A 17,474-nucleotide genomic window follows, 5' to 3' on the forward strand; every position below is an offset into this window, starting at 1 on the left:
CCATATCACCTGTCCTTCATGGAGAAGTTTACAAAGAAAAACTCCTTTGACCACATGTTCATCAGGAAGTGGTCAGCACACAGCATCCCGGAAACCCTGCAGGAGAAGGAGAGGGTGGATCCTTTCAGGTTATTCCCTGAGCAGACTGTCCAAGTTATTTGGCAGATAGCCTCATCACAGAACTTTTCAGCAAGCACCAAGACTTCATCTGTCTGGTGATGAGAAGGGCACTGCCTGTGGGATCCTTCATGTACACCTAGACAGTCTATGTGACAATATGCTGCCCTCGAAGCTGCTGCTGGGGGATAGAGACTGTCACACATCTCCTTCTGGAATGTGCCTTTACAAAGTAAGCCTGGAGAACAATGCAGTGGTTTATGTTGAGGTTCATTCTGAGTAGCAGTCTGTCGCCTGGGGCGCGCACAGAGATAAACATCAACTGTGAACTGAGTGAAAGGCACTCTTTGGTCCGAAACTTGTAGGTCTTCCAGGAATTGATCTCAGCAGAGTATTGCAAACTGGCTCATTCCAAGGTTCTGGACTACATGCTGAGGGATGCGCTAAAGCCTGGAGCAGCTGCTGCCAAGGTGCAGTGGGGAAGGCTCACCATCTAAGGCCTTTCTGCTGGAGTTAAATGGGTGTCTGTTCAGTTATTGAAAATGCTCCCCCACTGCACCACCCTGTGCCTCAAATATATGTAAGCATAGTCTTGTACAAGTAAGAAATGCCATTGTTGGATAGAGTCAAACTCCAATGTTTACTTGTTTCTTCATGCGCTACTGTGCAAAACCAAATTGCATTTGTGACTGTGTATATAAAATATTTTTATCAATAAAGTATATTTTTGAAGTAAAGAACAATATCAGTGAAATAAACCCACTCATGTTTACCCAATCTGAGGGTAGATGTTACTTCAGTCTTACAGCAATGTGATTGATTCTTAAAAGTCTTCCAAAGTAGCTTGTAAAACTACTCTATTTCTAAAGCAATAAAGACCAGTCATGCCAGAAATCCCAAGAATAAATCCCACGACTGTCTCAAGCGATAATCTCGAGAACTCAAAGAAAAAGCTGTAGTGAGGGATTCTGATCCACAAGCACAAGCTGATAGCGATGGTGTTCTCTTGCCAGTACACCTCATGTAACTATTCATGAGAGTTGACCTTCAAGATGTTGCCCTCAGGCTGTCGCTGAACTGAGATTAAAAGTTGAAACGTATCAGCTACACTTTCAGCCAATTCCACAGAAATCCTTAAAAGAAATTATTCTAAATCAGTGAAGTAGAAACTGAAAACCTTGCAAAAACTTATTATGTTTATTGGAAAGGAAAGATTGACTCCTGTTATGATGAATTCTTTTCCTGAATATATATAGCCATTTTGTAATATATGACAGTCCACTAACATGTACAAACTAATAAATTGCCACATTTTATGGGAGAACAGAACTCTCAGTAGAAGTAAGTTTCCATGTAAGTTACCTGCTTACGTACAAAAGATTTTTGAATTAGTTCATCAAGGGACTACAGACATGCTGTCTGAAGAAAGGAGAATTATTACAAGTATAAAATGTTAGAAATACAAAAATCTATGAATATTATTTATGAGACATTTGTTTTTCCTCACAGAGCCACAGTTTGCCAAGGAACAGGACCTGTTCTCCAGTGTCAACACCACAAGGATCAGGCTCAATCTTCTTGGTTGGATTGATGGTGGCTGTCCAATCACCATGTTCACCCTTGAATATCGGCCATTTGGGACGACAGTCTGGACGACCGCACAGCGGACGACCCTGTCTAAGTCATACATCCTGTATGACTTGCAGGAAGCCACGTGGTATGAACTGCAAATGAAGGTGTGCAACAGTGCAGGATGCACAGAGAAGCAGACAGAATTTGCAACCCTCAACAATGATGGGAGTAAGTATCCCAGGAACAAGCTTAGGTCACTTCCTTCTGGAGTGAAGGAGGTCACGTGACTCATTAATGCTGGTCTGAATAAGAACCAATACAACGGTTGTAAAAATTCATAAATTGCCAAGCGCAGGGATGGCATTTATGAAGAAAACTGTGCTTTTCTCTCTTTTTAGGTCATTTCCCACATTGCACACACCCAATCCTCAATAAAACAATCAAACAAAAACAAAGCTGCTGGAAAAGCTCAGCAGGTCTGGCAGTATCTGTGGAGGAAAAAACAGAGTTAACGTTTCGGGTCCGGTGACCCTTCCTCAGAACTGATGGTGGCTGGGGAAACATCAGTTTATATGCAGAAAATAGGGAGGTGGGTGGGATAGGGAGTAAACGATAGGATAGAGCCCAAAGAGTGAGAAAGACAGTTGGACAGACAAAAGAGTTGCTAATCATTAGGCTGAGAGGGTGAGTAGTTGTTAATGGGGACTGTTAGTGACTAACAGCAGGGGGTGTGTAGTGGAGATAATGGGAACTGCAGATGCTGGAGATTCCAAGATAATAAAATGTGAGGCTGGATGAACACAGCAGGCCAAGCAGCATCTCAGGAGCACAAAAGCTGACGTTTCGGGCCTGGACCCTTCATGAAGGCCCGAAACGTCAGCTTTTGTGCTCCTGAGATGCTGCTTGGCCTGCTGTGTTCATCCAGCCTCACATTTTATTATCAGGGGGTGTGTAGTGGCAGTTTCTATAGTTTGGAGTTTCTGCATATAAACTGATGTTTTCCCAGCCACCATCAGTTCTGAAGAATGGTCACCAGACCCAAAACGTTAAGTGTTTTCTCCTCCACAGGTGCTGCCAGATCTACTGAGCTTTTCCAACAACTTTGTTTTTGTTCCTGATTTACAGCATTCTTTTGGTTTTTATAAAACAATAGAACAGGGATTGTTCCCTGAATAATATCATCAGTTTCAAGGCACTAATAATTTCGCCAGTTGTACATAAAAGTTGTATCTATCTTAAATATGAAACACATTGAGGATCAATTCAACTTCAGAAGAGTCCCACAACTTTCATCCACTATCTAACCCTAGATGCATTGCATTAATTTGTGAGTTCAGGTTGTTTTAGAATACACACCTATTCAACGGTTTCATTGAAAATCAGTTTATTCATCAAGTCACTAGCAATGACATTTGGAGAAGTTCTCAGTATTTGGATGGTAGAGAGATTCTGTACTTCAGTGAGGATTTAAAGAAATGTGTGGACATTTTGTGTGCAGATTTCCAACAGATTCCCAGCATGTCAGCCCTGAGCCCAGTGCACACGGAGTTTTTTAAAACTCAATAATAACCCTTTGTTTTGGACCAGATCAGACCCCCTCAAAATATATTAAGAAAGTACATAGAACATAAAACATTACAGCACAGTACAGGGCCTCCGGCCCTCGATCTTGTGCCGACCTGTCATACCAATCTGAAGGCCTTCTAACCTACACTGTTCCATATACGTCCATATGCTTGTCCAATGATGACTTAAATGTACCTAAAGTTGGTGAATCTACTACCATTGCAGGCAAAGCGTTCCATTCCCTTACTACTCTCTGAGTAAAGAAACTACCTCTGACATCTGTCCTATATCTTTCACCCCTCAATTTAAAGCTATGCTCCCTCGTGCTCGCCGTCACCATCCTAGGAAAAAGGCTGTCCCTATCCACCCTATCTAGCCCTCTGATTATTTTATATGTTTCAATTAAGTCACCTCTCAACCTTCTTCTCTCTAACGAAAACAGTCTCAAGTCCCTCAGCCTTTCCTCGTAAGACCTTCCCTCCATACCAGGCAACATCCTAGTAAATCTCCTCTGCACCCTTTTCAAAGCTTCCACATCCTTCTTATAATGCAGTGACCAGAACTGTACGCAATACTCCAAGTGCGGCCACACCAGAGTTTTGTACAGCTGCAGCATAACCTCTTGGTTCAAAAACTCGATCCCTCTATCAATAAAAGCTAAAACACTGTATTCCTTCTTAACAGCCCTGTCAACCTGGGCGGCAACTTGCAAGGATCTGTGTACATGGACACTGAGGTCTCTCTGCTCATCAACACTACCAAGGATCTTACCATTAGCCCATTCCGGTTACTCCTACCAAAGTGCATCACCTCACACTTGTCCGCATTAAACTCCATTTGCCACCTCTCAGCCCAGCTCTGCAGCTTATCTATGTCTCTCTGTAACCTACAGCATCCTTCGTCACTATCCAGAATTCCACCGACCTTAGTGTCGTCTGCAAATTTACTAACCCATCCTTCTACGCCCTCATCCAGGTCATTTAGAAAAATGACAAACAGCAGTGAACCCAACACCGACCCTTGTGGTACACCACTAGTAACTGGTCTCCAGGATGAACATTTCCCATCAACTACCACCCTCTGTCCTCTTTCAGCAAGCCAATTTCCGATCCAAACTGCTATGTCTCCCACAATTCCATTCCACCGCATTTTGTACAATAGCCTACTGTGGGGAACCTTATCGAACGCCTTGCTGAAATCCATATACACCACATGAACCCGTTTACTCTCATCTACCTGTTTGGTCACCTTCTCAAAGAACTCAATCAGGTTTGTGAGGCACAACCTTCCCTTCACAAAACCGTGCTGACTATCCCTAATCAATTTATTCTTTACTAGATGATTATAAATCCTATCTCTTATAACCTTTTCCAACACTTTACCAACAACTGACATAAGGCTCACTGGTCTATAATTACCAGGGTTGTCTCTACTCCCCTTCTTGAACAGGGGAACCACATTTGCTATCCTCCAGTCATCTGGCACTATTCGTGTAGACAATGACGAGTTAAAGATGAATACCAAAGGCACGGCAATCTCCTCCCTGGCTTCCTAGAGGATCCGAGGATAAATCCCATCCGGCCCAGGGGACTTATCTATCTTCACACTCTGTCGGGTTTCTAATACCTCTTCCTTGTGAACCTCAATCCCACATAGTCTAGTAGCCTGTACCTCAGTATTCTCCTCGACAACATTGTCGTTTTCTAGAGTGAATACTGTTGAAAAATATTCATTTAGCGCTTCCCCTATCTCATCTGACTCCACACACAACTTACCACTACTATCCTTGATTGGGCCTAATCTTACTTTCGTCATTCTTTTATTCCTTAAATACCTATAGAAAGCCTTAGGGTTTACCCTGATCCTATCCGCCGACAACTATGCCTAGAGACTAATTTTTTTTCTGATTTAAAAGTAAATTTGAGGTGCTGTGTTCCAGGTGCTATTTGACTGATCAAACAACTTGACGTTAAGCAAAACATAATTTATCCAAACACAATAATTGAGCTACAACAAAAGAAAGAGGAACTTGGAATAACGACTCCATTGGAAAACTTAACAGATTAATAGATTACTTTACTACTGAATAGTAACAGTTCCAACAGAGTAACATTCCATAAATACAACCTTGGCAAAAGGCAAATTCAGAAAACAGAATTGTCTCACATGCAAGTCCAGCAGTCTAAGAGGAAAAACATCCAGTGAAAACTCAGAGAGAGAGTGTAGCAGTCGGGAGAGACCCACTGCTTTCCAACTCTACTGAGACCCCAGCAACAACTGCTGAAAAAAAGCCTAAAAATCCTGGATCTGTGAGAGCTCAACCCTACCAATTCAGGCTGCTTCTAGTGTTCTAACTTTCAAAAAGAATCCAAAGCCTTACAAACTGTTTGCTTTAGTGGTTCTGGTAGACTGCTGTCCAGCTCTGACTTAAAACCTCTCGAAAAAAAAGGACAAAATAGCCTCTTAAAGCCACAGCATTTATGGCCTTACTACCCAAGTGCCTACCACACTGAGAGCTGGGAATTGAGGCCCCCTCAGCAAGGGCAAAGAGGGTTGAGTCTTCAATGTGAGTGCTGTCAAGCATGTTACCCTTCATCACTTCAGCACAACTTCAGCTCGACATGAGATTGAAAAGGCCACTTGACAGATGGTGCCAACAAAGATACTGAGCAGATGGCATCCCCACTGAAATGCAGAAACAGAGTGGGTAATGTCCTAGCTATACAACCTCAGCTCCCTCACCTGGATGGATGGGAGCAAGCCGGGGAGCCCAAAATGCAAATGTGCCCACCATTTTGGGCACCTCCAATAAGCCCGGTTGGTGATCAAGTGAAAAGATTATGCGGAGAGGCGCACATCCCGTACACCAGCTACAGGAAACACCTCCTGGGACAGCATGTGCAGGTTCCATTTTAGACTATTTACTCCGTTTATGTGCACAACACCAGTGTGAAAAGACACCATCCTTCATCCTGATGGACTGCCTAAGAACTAAATAGATAGGATTTTCAACTTCATGCCGCTGCCTTTACTCCATATCTCCTGAAAACCATCCCTAACATATCTTCATCAAACTCAATTTTTCAATTTTTAAATTGACAGTGATTTTTAGGCAAGTTATAGGTTTGAGCCCCACTCTGGACAGCAGTGGAGGGACAACACTCAGGGTCGATCTTTCCAATGGGAATGTGGCGGTGACTGTAACCCCATTGAATCTGATATGTTTCCCTTTTGGGATTTAATAAAGGCCATATATTATGGAAATTACCCAGAGCACAATCGCCTAGTTGTAAAACTAGAGTTAAAATGGGCTGCTTCATGTGCTGTTAGGTATGAAAGAGAAATATTTATTATAATACCTAAACTGCTTTGGGTTCCAGCCAGAACACACTCTGTTTTTCTTTCTTATTTGCAAAGAATCATTGTTGTTACCACGAGAGGTCTTGGCAGTGGCTCTGATGTTGACACAGATTCCTCACAGCATGGGGCCAGAAATCTGTTCCTTTTGGCACTGCATGAACATTTATTTTGACTGTGTTGCCACTGCCCTGGTAGTGCAGTGGGGGTTGGTTTAGCTTGGGCTGGTTTGCAAAGCGGTGTGATACCAACAGGGTGGGTTCAATCCCCATGTCAGCTGAGGTTACCATGAAGGTGGCTTTAAGAGGACTCTCCTTCTCAACCTCTCTCCTCTTGCCTGAGATATGGTGGCCCTCAGATTAAATCACTGTCAGTCATCTCTCTCGAATGAGTGAGCAGCCCTATGATCTGGTAAGACCATGGCAACTTAATTTGAGCTGTGAAGCAACCTCAAAAAGAATAAACTCACAGGGGTTTACTAAGAATAGATGGAGATTATCCCTATGAATGCTTGAGTAATGAACACATCCTGTTATATTACTGAACAATATTACAACATAGCTAGGAATTTCCTCTGAACTATGCTTCCTTCGTCACTATTACCTTGATAAATGTGTGTACTCCTTGCTACACAATATTTATGGCAAAGTGAGATGAGTACTGAATGCTATACAATCACAGGACGATGCAGTGATGGCATACTCTCAGTATGCACCTAGTTAATTTCCAGGAACCTCAAAATATCTCTGCTTTCACAAAATATCAGCTTCTAATACCTTCTGCCAATGTTACCCCTGCATCAACATCGAAGCTTAACCAATCAAGCACAATGAGCGTAGATCAGTTACGAGACTTACATAATTAAATACTGAATAGTTGAACACTACATCAAGAAATCTCGCTCCTCTACCTTGTAAACATTACTGAGTCAGAACAATACCATTAGTTACTGCCAAGCCCGGGTATGCCATACTTAATTCACAAGGCAATGAAAACATTACACAGTCACTGCATTCTTCTAGTAATTTACAGGACAGTTATAGTTATCTCATAGTTACTTCAATGGTTCACCAATGTCCTTTAGGGAAAGAAAATGCTGTCCTTACCTGGTCCAGACCCGCAGCAGTGTGGTTGACTCTTAACTGCCCTCTAGGTAATTAGGACTGGGTGATAAATACTGGCCTAGCCAGTGACACCAATATCCACGAATGAATTTTTTTTAAAAATCAAAGGTTTAGGTTTCTGGACATTTTTTTGACTATTACCTACGGGGACATGATTTTGATCCTGTTCCCTTTCACTTGCTGAGAATGAGGTGCGATTGGAGATCACTGTTGTCAGGCTAGTCCTAACTATGTTGATACACCCTTCTCAATGATTGTTGTTTTGCTCCTGAGTTTTGAAGGGTAGGGAGTCAGCTTGCCTAAACTGTAGTCCACAGATTTCTGGCTCATTATCAATCATCTGGCCAATTTTTGTATCCTTTGGAAATCTCATAATCCTGCTCCTTACATTTGAGCCTATAATTATGTGATTCTTATTCATGAAAAGGAAGGGACTAAGCAACTAAATTCTGCAGAACCCCAAGAGACACAAAATTTCAGTGCTCCTAAGATGCTGCTTGGCCTGCGGTGTTCATCCAGATTCACACTTTGTTATCACAAATGTCACATGTTGACATTACGAAATGCAGAGGATTCACTTCTTGCTACTGATCACAATTTTTAATTCCCTTGGATTTCATGGGCTTGAATCTTTTCAGGCTGCGATGTGGAGCCTTGTCAAAAACTTTCTCGAAGCCATGTGGATTACATCAGACATGCTACTCCTATCACTTGTTGTCAACTCAACCAATACAAACTTTCCCTTAACAGATCCAACCCTGGAACTCCCTTCCTAACATCGCTGTCAGTATTCCTACAGCTTCTCTAGGGAAATCAGGGATTACAGGAAATGTATCAGAGATAATGGGAACTGCAGATGCTGGAGAATCCGAGATAACAAAGTGTGGAGCTGGATGAACACAGCAGGCCAAGCAGCACCTTAGGAGCACAAAAGCTGACGTTTCGGGCCAAGACCCTTCAAAGGGGCTAGGCCCGAAATGTCAGCTTTTGTGCTCCTAAGATGCTGCTTGGCCTGCTGTGTTCATCCAGCTCCACACGTTGTTATCTCTTAGGACAGGAAATGTTGACTGAATTGCACCCATACCCACAAATGACTGAAATCATGTTATTAATTTGGTCTCTAATAATACTCTTAGTTATTCTCTGACTCTTCATGTACTTATAAAATACCTTTCATTTAACCTTGATCTCACTTGCCAATATTGTTTGGTCCTTGATATCTGATAACAGCTTCCTTTTATTGCCTCATCCTACCCTATATGCTTCCTGACATTCAGGGAAGGGGTTATAAATTCAGGATTCTCACACTTTTCCTTTGCATGAGTGTATTTGCTCTGAGCCCCCTCTACCTCCTCTTTAAATACCTCCCACAGCTCTTCTCTGTGTTCACCCAAGTGGGAAATCGAGTAGCTCATTGATTCAGATCAGGTTTTGTGTTTACCCAGTCCACTTTCAGCATGGTTGAAGAAGTGTGAAAGGTAAGAATGTCTGGTTCAGGTTACAATAGGGCACTGTTGTTATACTCTATCACTATACTCCGAGATACAGAACAGCAGTTCTGTAGAAGTCAACTTCCACAAAGGTTCAATGCTTAGATGATTTTCAGGTGTGACTGATGCCACAGAAGGTAATATCAGCCAGTGACCATCATAAAGTATGAGACATATAATGTCCTGTTTAAATTGCAAGGCAGTAACACACTGGTAATTTGTTGGTTAAAGGCACATCTTATAGGTGTTACATATGCAGCATTTACTAAAATGAAAATAAGAAATGCAATAAGGTTGATCGGCGGGAACACTGTTTCTTCAAATGATCAACATTTAGCAATGGAAATAAAGGATTTGAACTCACCTTTTCAAGCCTTTTTGATGACAGAATTCCTTTAATCTGCACTCAGGACTGAAATACTGTTAATTAGCTAATGTTACTATGGCAACTAGAAACGAAACTAAACCACCTTAAATGTCAACAGCACTTACAACACTCCTTAAGGACTGAACATGAGTCTTTGTACCTCAAAATACAGTTTAATCCAGCCTGTAGACAATTAAGCCCCATTCATCTTGTTATATGAGACACCCTCACATATATCAGAGGTTTGTCTTCATTTTCAGGAATATTTCATATTATTTAATGATATGAAATTACGAAGTGTAATAAAACAGAATGAAGGATACACTGCCAGTGCTTTATCAACACAACTATCATATATGTGATCCCTGCATTTGCGATCTAGAAATTCCTAGAAAGGTGAATTCTCAAAATTAATTAGGATTTAAATGTCTCTTATGTGGTAATGCAAAATAGGCACTAATGAATTGGCAGCTTCTATTATGCATTGTCAGTCTTTAATCCATTGATTTCAATATTGTTTTGCTATCACTTATTTTGGAACAACATCCAATGGGAATTTTTTAGCCTCAATGATCTTCTGGCCATCCTTTGTTTGGGGATTGGGGACAGTTTGAGGGGGCATTTTTGACATCTGTGGGGGGCATCTGTATGATATTTCATGACGGTCTTGGGTCTTCTTCATACCAAGGATTTATGAAGAGGTGTGATCAGAATAGTATTTTAAGCTAACATCAACTGGACCAATGTATACGTCTTGAACGTTTAACAAAGGACACTTTGCAAAAGAAAACAGGTCTAGGTCCAATAGCAAGGAGCAGAGGTTCAGATGGATGCAGCTGGTCGACAAGAATATAGAATGTAGAACATAGAACAATACAGCACAGTACAGGCCCTTCGGCCCACGATGTTGTGCTGACCTATTATCCTGCTCTAAGGTCAAACTACCCTGCGTACCCCACATTTTACAATCATCCATGTGCCAATCTAAAAGTCGCTTAAATGTTTCTAAAGTTTCTGCCTCCAGTTCCGCAGCCGGCAGTGCATTCCATGCACCCACCACTCTCTATGTAAAGAATCTACCTCTAACCATCGCCCCTATACATTCCTCCAATCACCTTAAAATTATGCTCCCTCATAATAGTCATTTCCGCCCTGGGAAAATGTGTCTGGCTATCCACTCTATCTATGCCTCTCATCACTTTGTACAGCTTGTTCAAGTCACCTCTCATCCTTCTTTGCTCCAATGAGAAAAGCCCTAGCTCCTTCAACCTTTCCTCATAAGATCAGTCCTCCACCCCACGCAGCATCCTGGTAAATGTCCTCTGCACCCTCTCCAAAGGTTCCTCATCCTTCCTGTAATGAGGCGACCAGGCCTGAACACAATATTCCAAGTGAGGTCTAACCAGGGTTTTATAGAGCTGCAGCATAACCTCTTGGCTCTTAAACTCAGTTCCCCTGCCAACTTTCAGAGAGATGTCGCAGAGCCCAGTTTGTGAGGCGAATAAGATTGTTATGTTTTGAGCCTAATCAGAGAGATTTTGGGATATCTTGCTCTTTCTCCATCTCTCATTCCTTGCAACTACTCTTGACAAAATGTCAGGCTAAGAGCTCACTAAAAGTGACAATCAGAGGTCACCCGCTCTAACTGCCCAGGCTTTCTTCCTGGGATCTGGATTCTAGTCATGAATCTAGTAGTGGCTTTGCCACTGCCTGATAAATGTTCGATTTGATGGATTTTTCTCTGGAAGGGCAGCCCAGGTCTGCCTCTTTTGCCTTAACAAGATCCTGCCTAGCAACTCTAAGTGACAGAGCTTTAATTTTAATGTTGTGTCCCTGTGTTGTTCTGAATACTCCCCCATTGTGTGAAGTTTTTTGGCACATCAACTGGATGGTAAAATTTTGACTGAGTGGAATAATTACTGACCAGACTTACGCTTTTGTTTGAAAAAGGTGTCCAACTTTGTATCAGAGATAGTAGGAACTGCCAATTCTGGAGAATCTGAGATAACAAGGTGTAGAGCTGGATGAACACAGCAGGCCAAGCAGCATCAGAGGAGCAGGAAAGCTGATGTTTTGGGCCGAGACCCTTCTTCAGAAATTTCTGATTTCTGAAGTAGGGTCCAGACCAGAAACATCAGCCTTCCTGCTCCTCTGATGCTGCTTGGCCTGCTGTGTTCATCCAACTCTACACCTTCTTATCTCCTACCTTGTATCACTCTTTTACAGTGAACAAATCTTATTGTGTCTTTAACCACACAGGTACAATCCCACCGCTGATTAAATCGGTGGTCCAGACCGAGGAAGGAATGGCAACTAATGAGGAACTGAAAATGCTGGTGACCATCTCATGCATCCTGCTGGCTGCCCTGCTGCTATTTGCTCTGCTTCTTATTGTTCGAAGACGACGGAGGGAACAGCGTCTGAAAAGACTCAGGGGTTAGACACATTTATAGTCTTCCAGTTATAGAGCTTTACAGCATGGAAACAGTCCCTTCGGTCCAGCTTGCCCACGCTGACCAGATATCCTAAACTGATCTAGTCCCATTTTCCAATGTTTGGCCTCTGAACCCTTCCATATACTCATCCAGGTGCCTTTTAAGGTGGCTCAGTGGTTAGCACTGCTACCTCTCGGCACCAGGGACCCAGGTCTCATTCCAGCCTCGGGTGACAGTCTGTGTGGAGTTTGCACATTCTCCCTGTGTCTGCCTGGGTTTCCTCCGGGTGCTCCGGTTTCCTCCCATAGTCCAAAGATGCGCAGGTTAGGTGGATTGTCCATGCTAAATTGCCCATAGTCCTAGCATGGGATATGCTCGCATAAGGTAGGAGGTGGATCTGGGTGGGATGCTCTTCAGGGGTTGGTGTGGACTTGATGGGCCACATGGCCTACTTTCACACTGTAGGGATTCTATGAGAAGTTTTAATTGCACCAGCCTCCACCACTTCCTCTGGCATCTCATTCCATACACACACCATCCTCTGCATGAAATAGTTGCCCATAGATCCCTTTTAAATCTTTCCCCTCTCACCTTAAATCGCTAGTTTTGAACTCCCCTATCCACAGAAAAAAAACACCTTGGCTATTCACCCTATTCGTGCACCTCAAGATTTTAGAAGCCTCCAAACATTGCCACTGAGTTTCCAACATTCCAGGGGAAAAAGCCCCAGCCTATTTAGCCACTCACTTTCGCTGAAATCCTCCAACCCTTGCAATGTCCTTGTAAATCTTTTCTGAACGCTGTCAAGTTTCACAACATGTTTCCTGTAGCAGGGAGACCAGAATGATGGCAGTATTCTAAATGCAGCCTCACCAACGTCCTGTCCAGCTACAACATGACATCCCAACTCCGATACTCCATGCACTGAACAATGAAGGCAAGCGTGCCCAATGCCTTCTTCACTACTCTGTTCACCTGCAATTCCACTTTCAAGGAACCTGAACCCTTCGGTCTCTTTATTAGGGAAAACTCCCCAGGGTGCTACCATTAACTGTATAAGTCCTGCTCTGATGTGCCTTTCTAAAATGTACCACCCCACATTTATCTAAATTAAATTCTATCTGCCACTCCTTTGCCCATTGGTCCATCTGCTCAAGATCCCATTATACTCTGAGGTAACATTTGTCGCTGCCACCTGCAAACTTACTAACCATACCTCCTAGATTCACATCCAAATCATTTACATGAATGACTAAAAGTGGTGGACCTAGCTCTGATCCTTGCGGCACACCAGTGTCATAATTTCTTTAGCACATTTCTTTGGTTAATCTGCTTTAATGAACGTGCCCATGCCCTCCCCTGACTCATCATTTAAAGATGTCAATAGCCTTGACCTCTTTCTCCCATATGAATATCTTTATTACCAGGTTAGGCTGTCAAATGTTATAGCATGGCCAGCATGGTGCCATCTCAAGATTCTTTCTTTTTAACAGTTCGAGTCAGACACAACAATGAATATCTTCTTTTCTTACAGATGCCAAAAGTTTGGCCGAGATGCTGATGAGGTAATGCACTGTGATTTTGCTGTATTCAATGCCATTCATCTTGAAGAATGTCAATGATGATACCTGCTCTAGCTGGGGGTTTGTGTCCTTGTTTAAAAGAAGAATCAATGCCACTGGGGGCCATTCCAAAGTCACACCAGGCAGGAGTATGGTCGCTCCATCAACCCACATGTGTCAGGGTGAGGTTATGGACCTTAATACCAGCCAATTGTGGGTTATGGGTCCGAAGCAGACATCCTTCAGCCGCTGGCCTCTTCTCAGAAAGTGAGAAACCAGCTGGTATCTATGTGGGGCTGCCTGGCAAGGTCAAGACATTGACAGTGATTTTAGAGTCGAACATTGAGTGATGGGTGTGGCCTCAAATTGGGTATCAGTAATCTCAGATTGTTTTGTGGTATTGCAGTATGCTAGTAAGAAGTCGTGAACATGTTTTGGGTGAAGTCTTTGATCCACAGGTTGAATTGGATCGAGAAATCCTAGAGAAATGCTTGAAACATTCTGTTTGGCAATTTGCTGAAAGCATGAGCTATTAAAATCACAGTTAAAGGGAAGGGGGCATCTGATTTGATTTGATTTGACTTACTGTAGTCACATGTACCTAAGTACAGTGAAAAGGTTTGTTTTACTAACAGCACAGGCAGATCATAGCAAACAAGGATACACACATCATAATGTGCTTAGACAGAGTGAAGCATACAGGGTTACAGCTGCAAGGAAGGTGCATAAAGCAAAGTCATCATTATTTGATGTTAGAGAGGTCCATTCAAAAGACTAATAACAGCAGGGAAGAAGCTGTTCTGATGTTGGCAGCCGTTCCATGGCAATGAGAAGTGTAAGTGGAATCCGTGCATGGGAGGTTGGCTTCCGTAATGGTCTGGGCTGTGCACACAAATTTCTGTAGTTTGTTGCAATCCTGGGCAAAGCAGTTTCCATACAAGGCCGTTATGCACCCAGATAGAATGCTTTTCTATCATGCATCTCTAATCTACATCAATGGAGCAAGGTGATACTTAGCCAGTTAGAGTGTTAAAATAACAATACATAGATTGAGGATGTAGTGTTTTCTTATACTTGTTCTTGCTAGGGTCAGCATGTTTGGCAAGACCAGCCCATCACTAATTTGTCCTTGGGAAACTGGTGCTGAACTGCCTTCTTGAGCCGCTGCAGTCCATGTGGTATGCAGATGTCTGATTACTGTTATACATGAAAGGATTAGAGATATGGCCCTCTGTCAGGATGGTGAGTGGCTTGGAAAGGAACTTGTAGGTTGCAGCATTCTGTTTTTCTCCTACCCTCGTCCTCCTGGACTAGTCAACCACTGGATTTGGAAATTGTAAGTCAGAGTTGATTAATCCAATGTCAAATCTGGCAAAGAAATAAAACAGGGAGAGGAAAAGAAAGATAGACAAAAAGGAACAAAATAGGACGGCAATTAAAACTTAAAGGAGTGAAATGCCACTCAGCACTAGAGACATTCTATGGAGATAATTGACATCTAAAGGTCGAGTCCCCTCAATCTTACCAGATTATACGGTTGCTTTCTCAGAGAGAGGCAGGCAAATGGTGGTGATTTAACCTGAGGGTCACCATGCCTCAGGCCAGAGGAAAAGATGGGAAGGAAAGCTTTTCATGGTAACCTCAGCCAGAAATGAACCCACACTGCTGGCATCATTTTGCATTGTAAACCAGCCATCAAGCCAACTGAGCATATTGAACCTCAAATACCATCTAATGCATTGTTAAGAGAATTTCTGATGATCAGTTCAGGTTTAAATACACAAAAATGTTCACTCGTTCTTTGAGTCTCTTCGGATTAACTTGTACATATCTTTAAGTATCATAGAACATTAGAGCACAGTACAGGCCCTTCGGCCCTCGATGTTGTGCCGACCTGTCATACCAATCTGAAGCCCATCTAACCTACGCTATTCCACGTACGTCCATATGCTTGTCCAATGATGACTTAAATGTACTTAAAATTGGTGATGACACTGCTCAGTCAATACATTTCAATGGTGAGAAGGACAGTGAGATTCTATTTTCCTGAAACTGACAGTGCATTTGGACACAAAAGTTACAGCCCTTTTCTTTGCCTATGTTTAAAGATCCTATAGAATTTATGCTTAAATAATAGCAAGCAATATAAGCCTCATCATTATTCTGCAAGCATGCTATGGGCTAATATTCTCAGGGAACCAAACATGTTAAAATATCTTAGAAGCAATTGTTCTGATCACATTTGTTTAAATATTGTGATGCCCTGTGCCTGTTAGGGGAGGAATGTTTTGGATAAATATTTAAAGATGAGGAAGCGTTGAGCGTCTGTAGATAATGTAAACTAAACCATTCCTCTAATTCAAGGAGACTGTCATTAATTACCATACTCTATTGTCCACATATAGCAAACGGCTGCAATTGAAAAAATGTTATTGATGTCGTAAATTTATTTGAAGGGTTCGCACAGCAATGTCAAGGTTCGCTTAGATTGCCTTGCCTGTTCTGTTTCCTATTTTATCCTGATGTGGTGGAGTTGTGTCCTATGTTTCCTGAAACTCAGTGTCAGATGTTTGTATGCTCCACAGACCTTTAAAATGGTGGGAAGGGCACAGGGATAGAGGTGACATCTGACAGATCCAGTTTTTGTCAGCAGGTGACTGGTACGACTGAAGTGGGAAACCCCAACTCAGAAAAGAAGCCTGAATTTAGAGCTGTGCAGAAACAGATCCCATTTTGCCTGTTCCAAGGATCTTAATTTTCAGTGTGGCAGTCACAAATTGATGGAGGAGACTAAATTCTCTTGAAGGCTGGAGAATCTCTTTATAACTGTCAAGGTCTGAAATTTCTCTCAATCATACCATTCTTTACAATGAAAAGAAAAAAGCTGTAGTTGCCATGGAGAGCTTTTTTAAACAAAATTTCTGTTACATTGCTTTGCCTGGCGGTCCATCTGGAAAGAAGCAATCAGGTTTAAAAAAATGTACCAGCTACTCAGTCAATTTCAATCAATCTCTCTGTTGGTATTTACACAGAGGCCGTCCTTTAGTTTTAACTGAAAATGCTTGGATGAATTTAAGAAGCTCCAGTTATTTCGATAATGGATTCCAAGTTTGCCATTTGATTGACTGTTTAAAGAAGCTATGAAAGGATTACCTGTCTTTAGTGTGGGATCTGAATATAAGTTTTGTTTTATTGGAAATTAACTATTACAGATTTAAAAGCTTTTGCAGATTTTGTGATTAGAAAGTATTATTCCCTAATAAATTTGCAGGTGTGAGCAGTATCTTATGCTACTGCTACTTGTTATTTACTTTTAATCAAACTTTTCTAGAGGAACATTCACCATGGAAACAAAAATGTGACCCTTGAATTCAAAACCAGTTCATGGCTATAGTATTGTCTATAGGTCTGGTTTCCTTAACCAAAAATAGATAAATTTGTCTTAAAGGGGCAACGGAAGTTCACTGCCTTGATTCCTGGAATAAGAGACCTGTCCTATGAGGAGAGATTGTTACAAATGCACCAAAACATTTTTGACTTTAGAAGAATAATTTTTTTTTTGAAATGTATAAGAATCTTTTAAGGCTTGATAAGCCTTGATGGTGCAAAACTGTTTCTCCGAAGTGGAGAGTCCTGAACTGAGGGTAGCAGGATAGCGGAATGGGGAAGGAAGTTAAAGTCGAGATAGAACTTCAGCTGTGATATCGAATTACAGAACAGCCTTGAGAAGCCATATGGTCTACTTCATTTCTTGTGTCCTTGTATTCCGACTGAGGTGAAAATCTTATTCTCTGACATGGAAATTGCTAAGGCAATGACATCCGGCTCCAGTTCGATGTGATCCCACAAGTCCCCATTATTTCACACTGTTTCATTCGACTGAA

At 42.1% G+C, this 17,474-nt stretch overlaps 1 protein-coding gene across 2 annotated transcripts in view; it reads left to right on the top strand.

Moving 5' to 3' along the window:
* LOC125457234 (cell adhesion molecule DSCAM) overlaps nucleotides 1-17,474 on the top strand; it is a 612,502-nt gene that overhangs the window by 555,062 nt on the left and 39,966 nt on the right. For both annotated transcript variants that reach the window (XM_048541184.2, XM_059650150.1), the window contains 3 exons: nucleotides 1,627-1,917; nucleotides 11,853-12,029; nucleotides 13,563-13,593. In XM_048541184.2, coding sequence (XP_048397141.1) covers nucleotides 1,627-1,917; nucleotides 11,853-12,029; nucleotides 13,563-13,593 — 499 coding nt within the window. The remainder of the gene's footprint in view (nucleotides 1-1,626; nucleotides 1,918-11,852; nucleotides 12,030-13,562; nucleotides 13,594-17,474) is intronic.

This window comes from Stegostoma tigrinum, chromosome 12, assembly GCF_030684315.1.
Source record: "Stegostoma tigrinum isolate sSteTig4 chromosome 12, sSteTig4.hap1, whole genome shotgun sequence".
NCBI classification, from domain to species: Eukaryota; Metazoa; Chordata; class Chondrichthyes; order Orectolobiformes; family Stegostomatidae; genus Stegostoma; species Stegostoma tigrinum.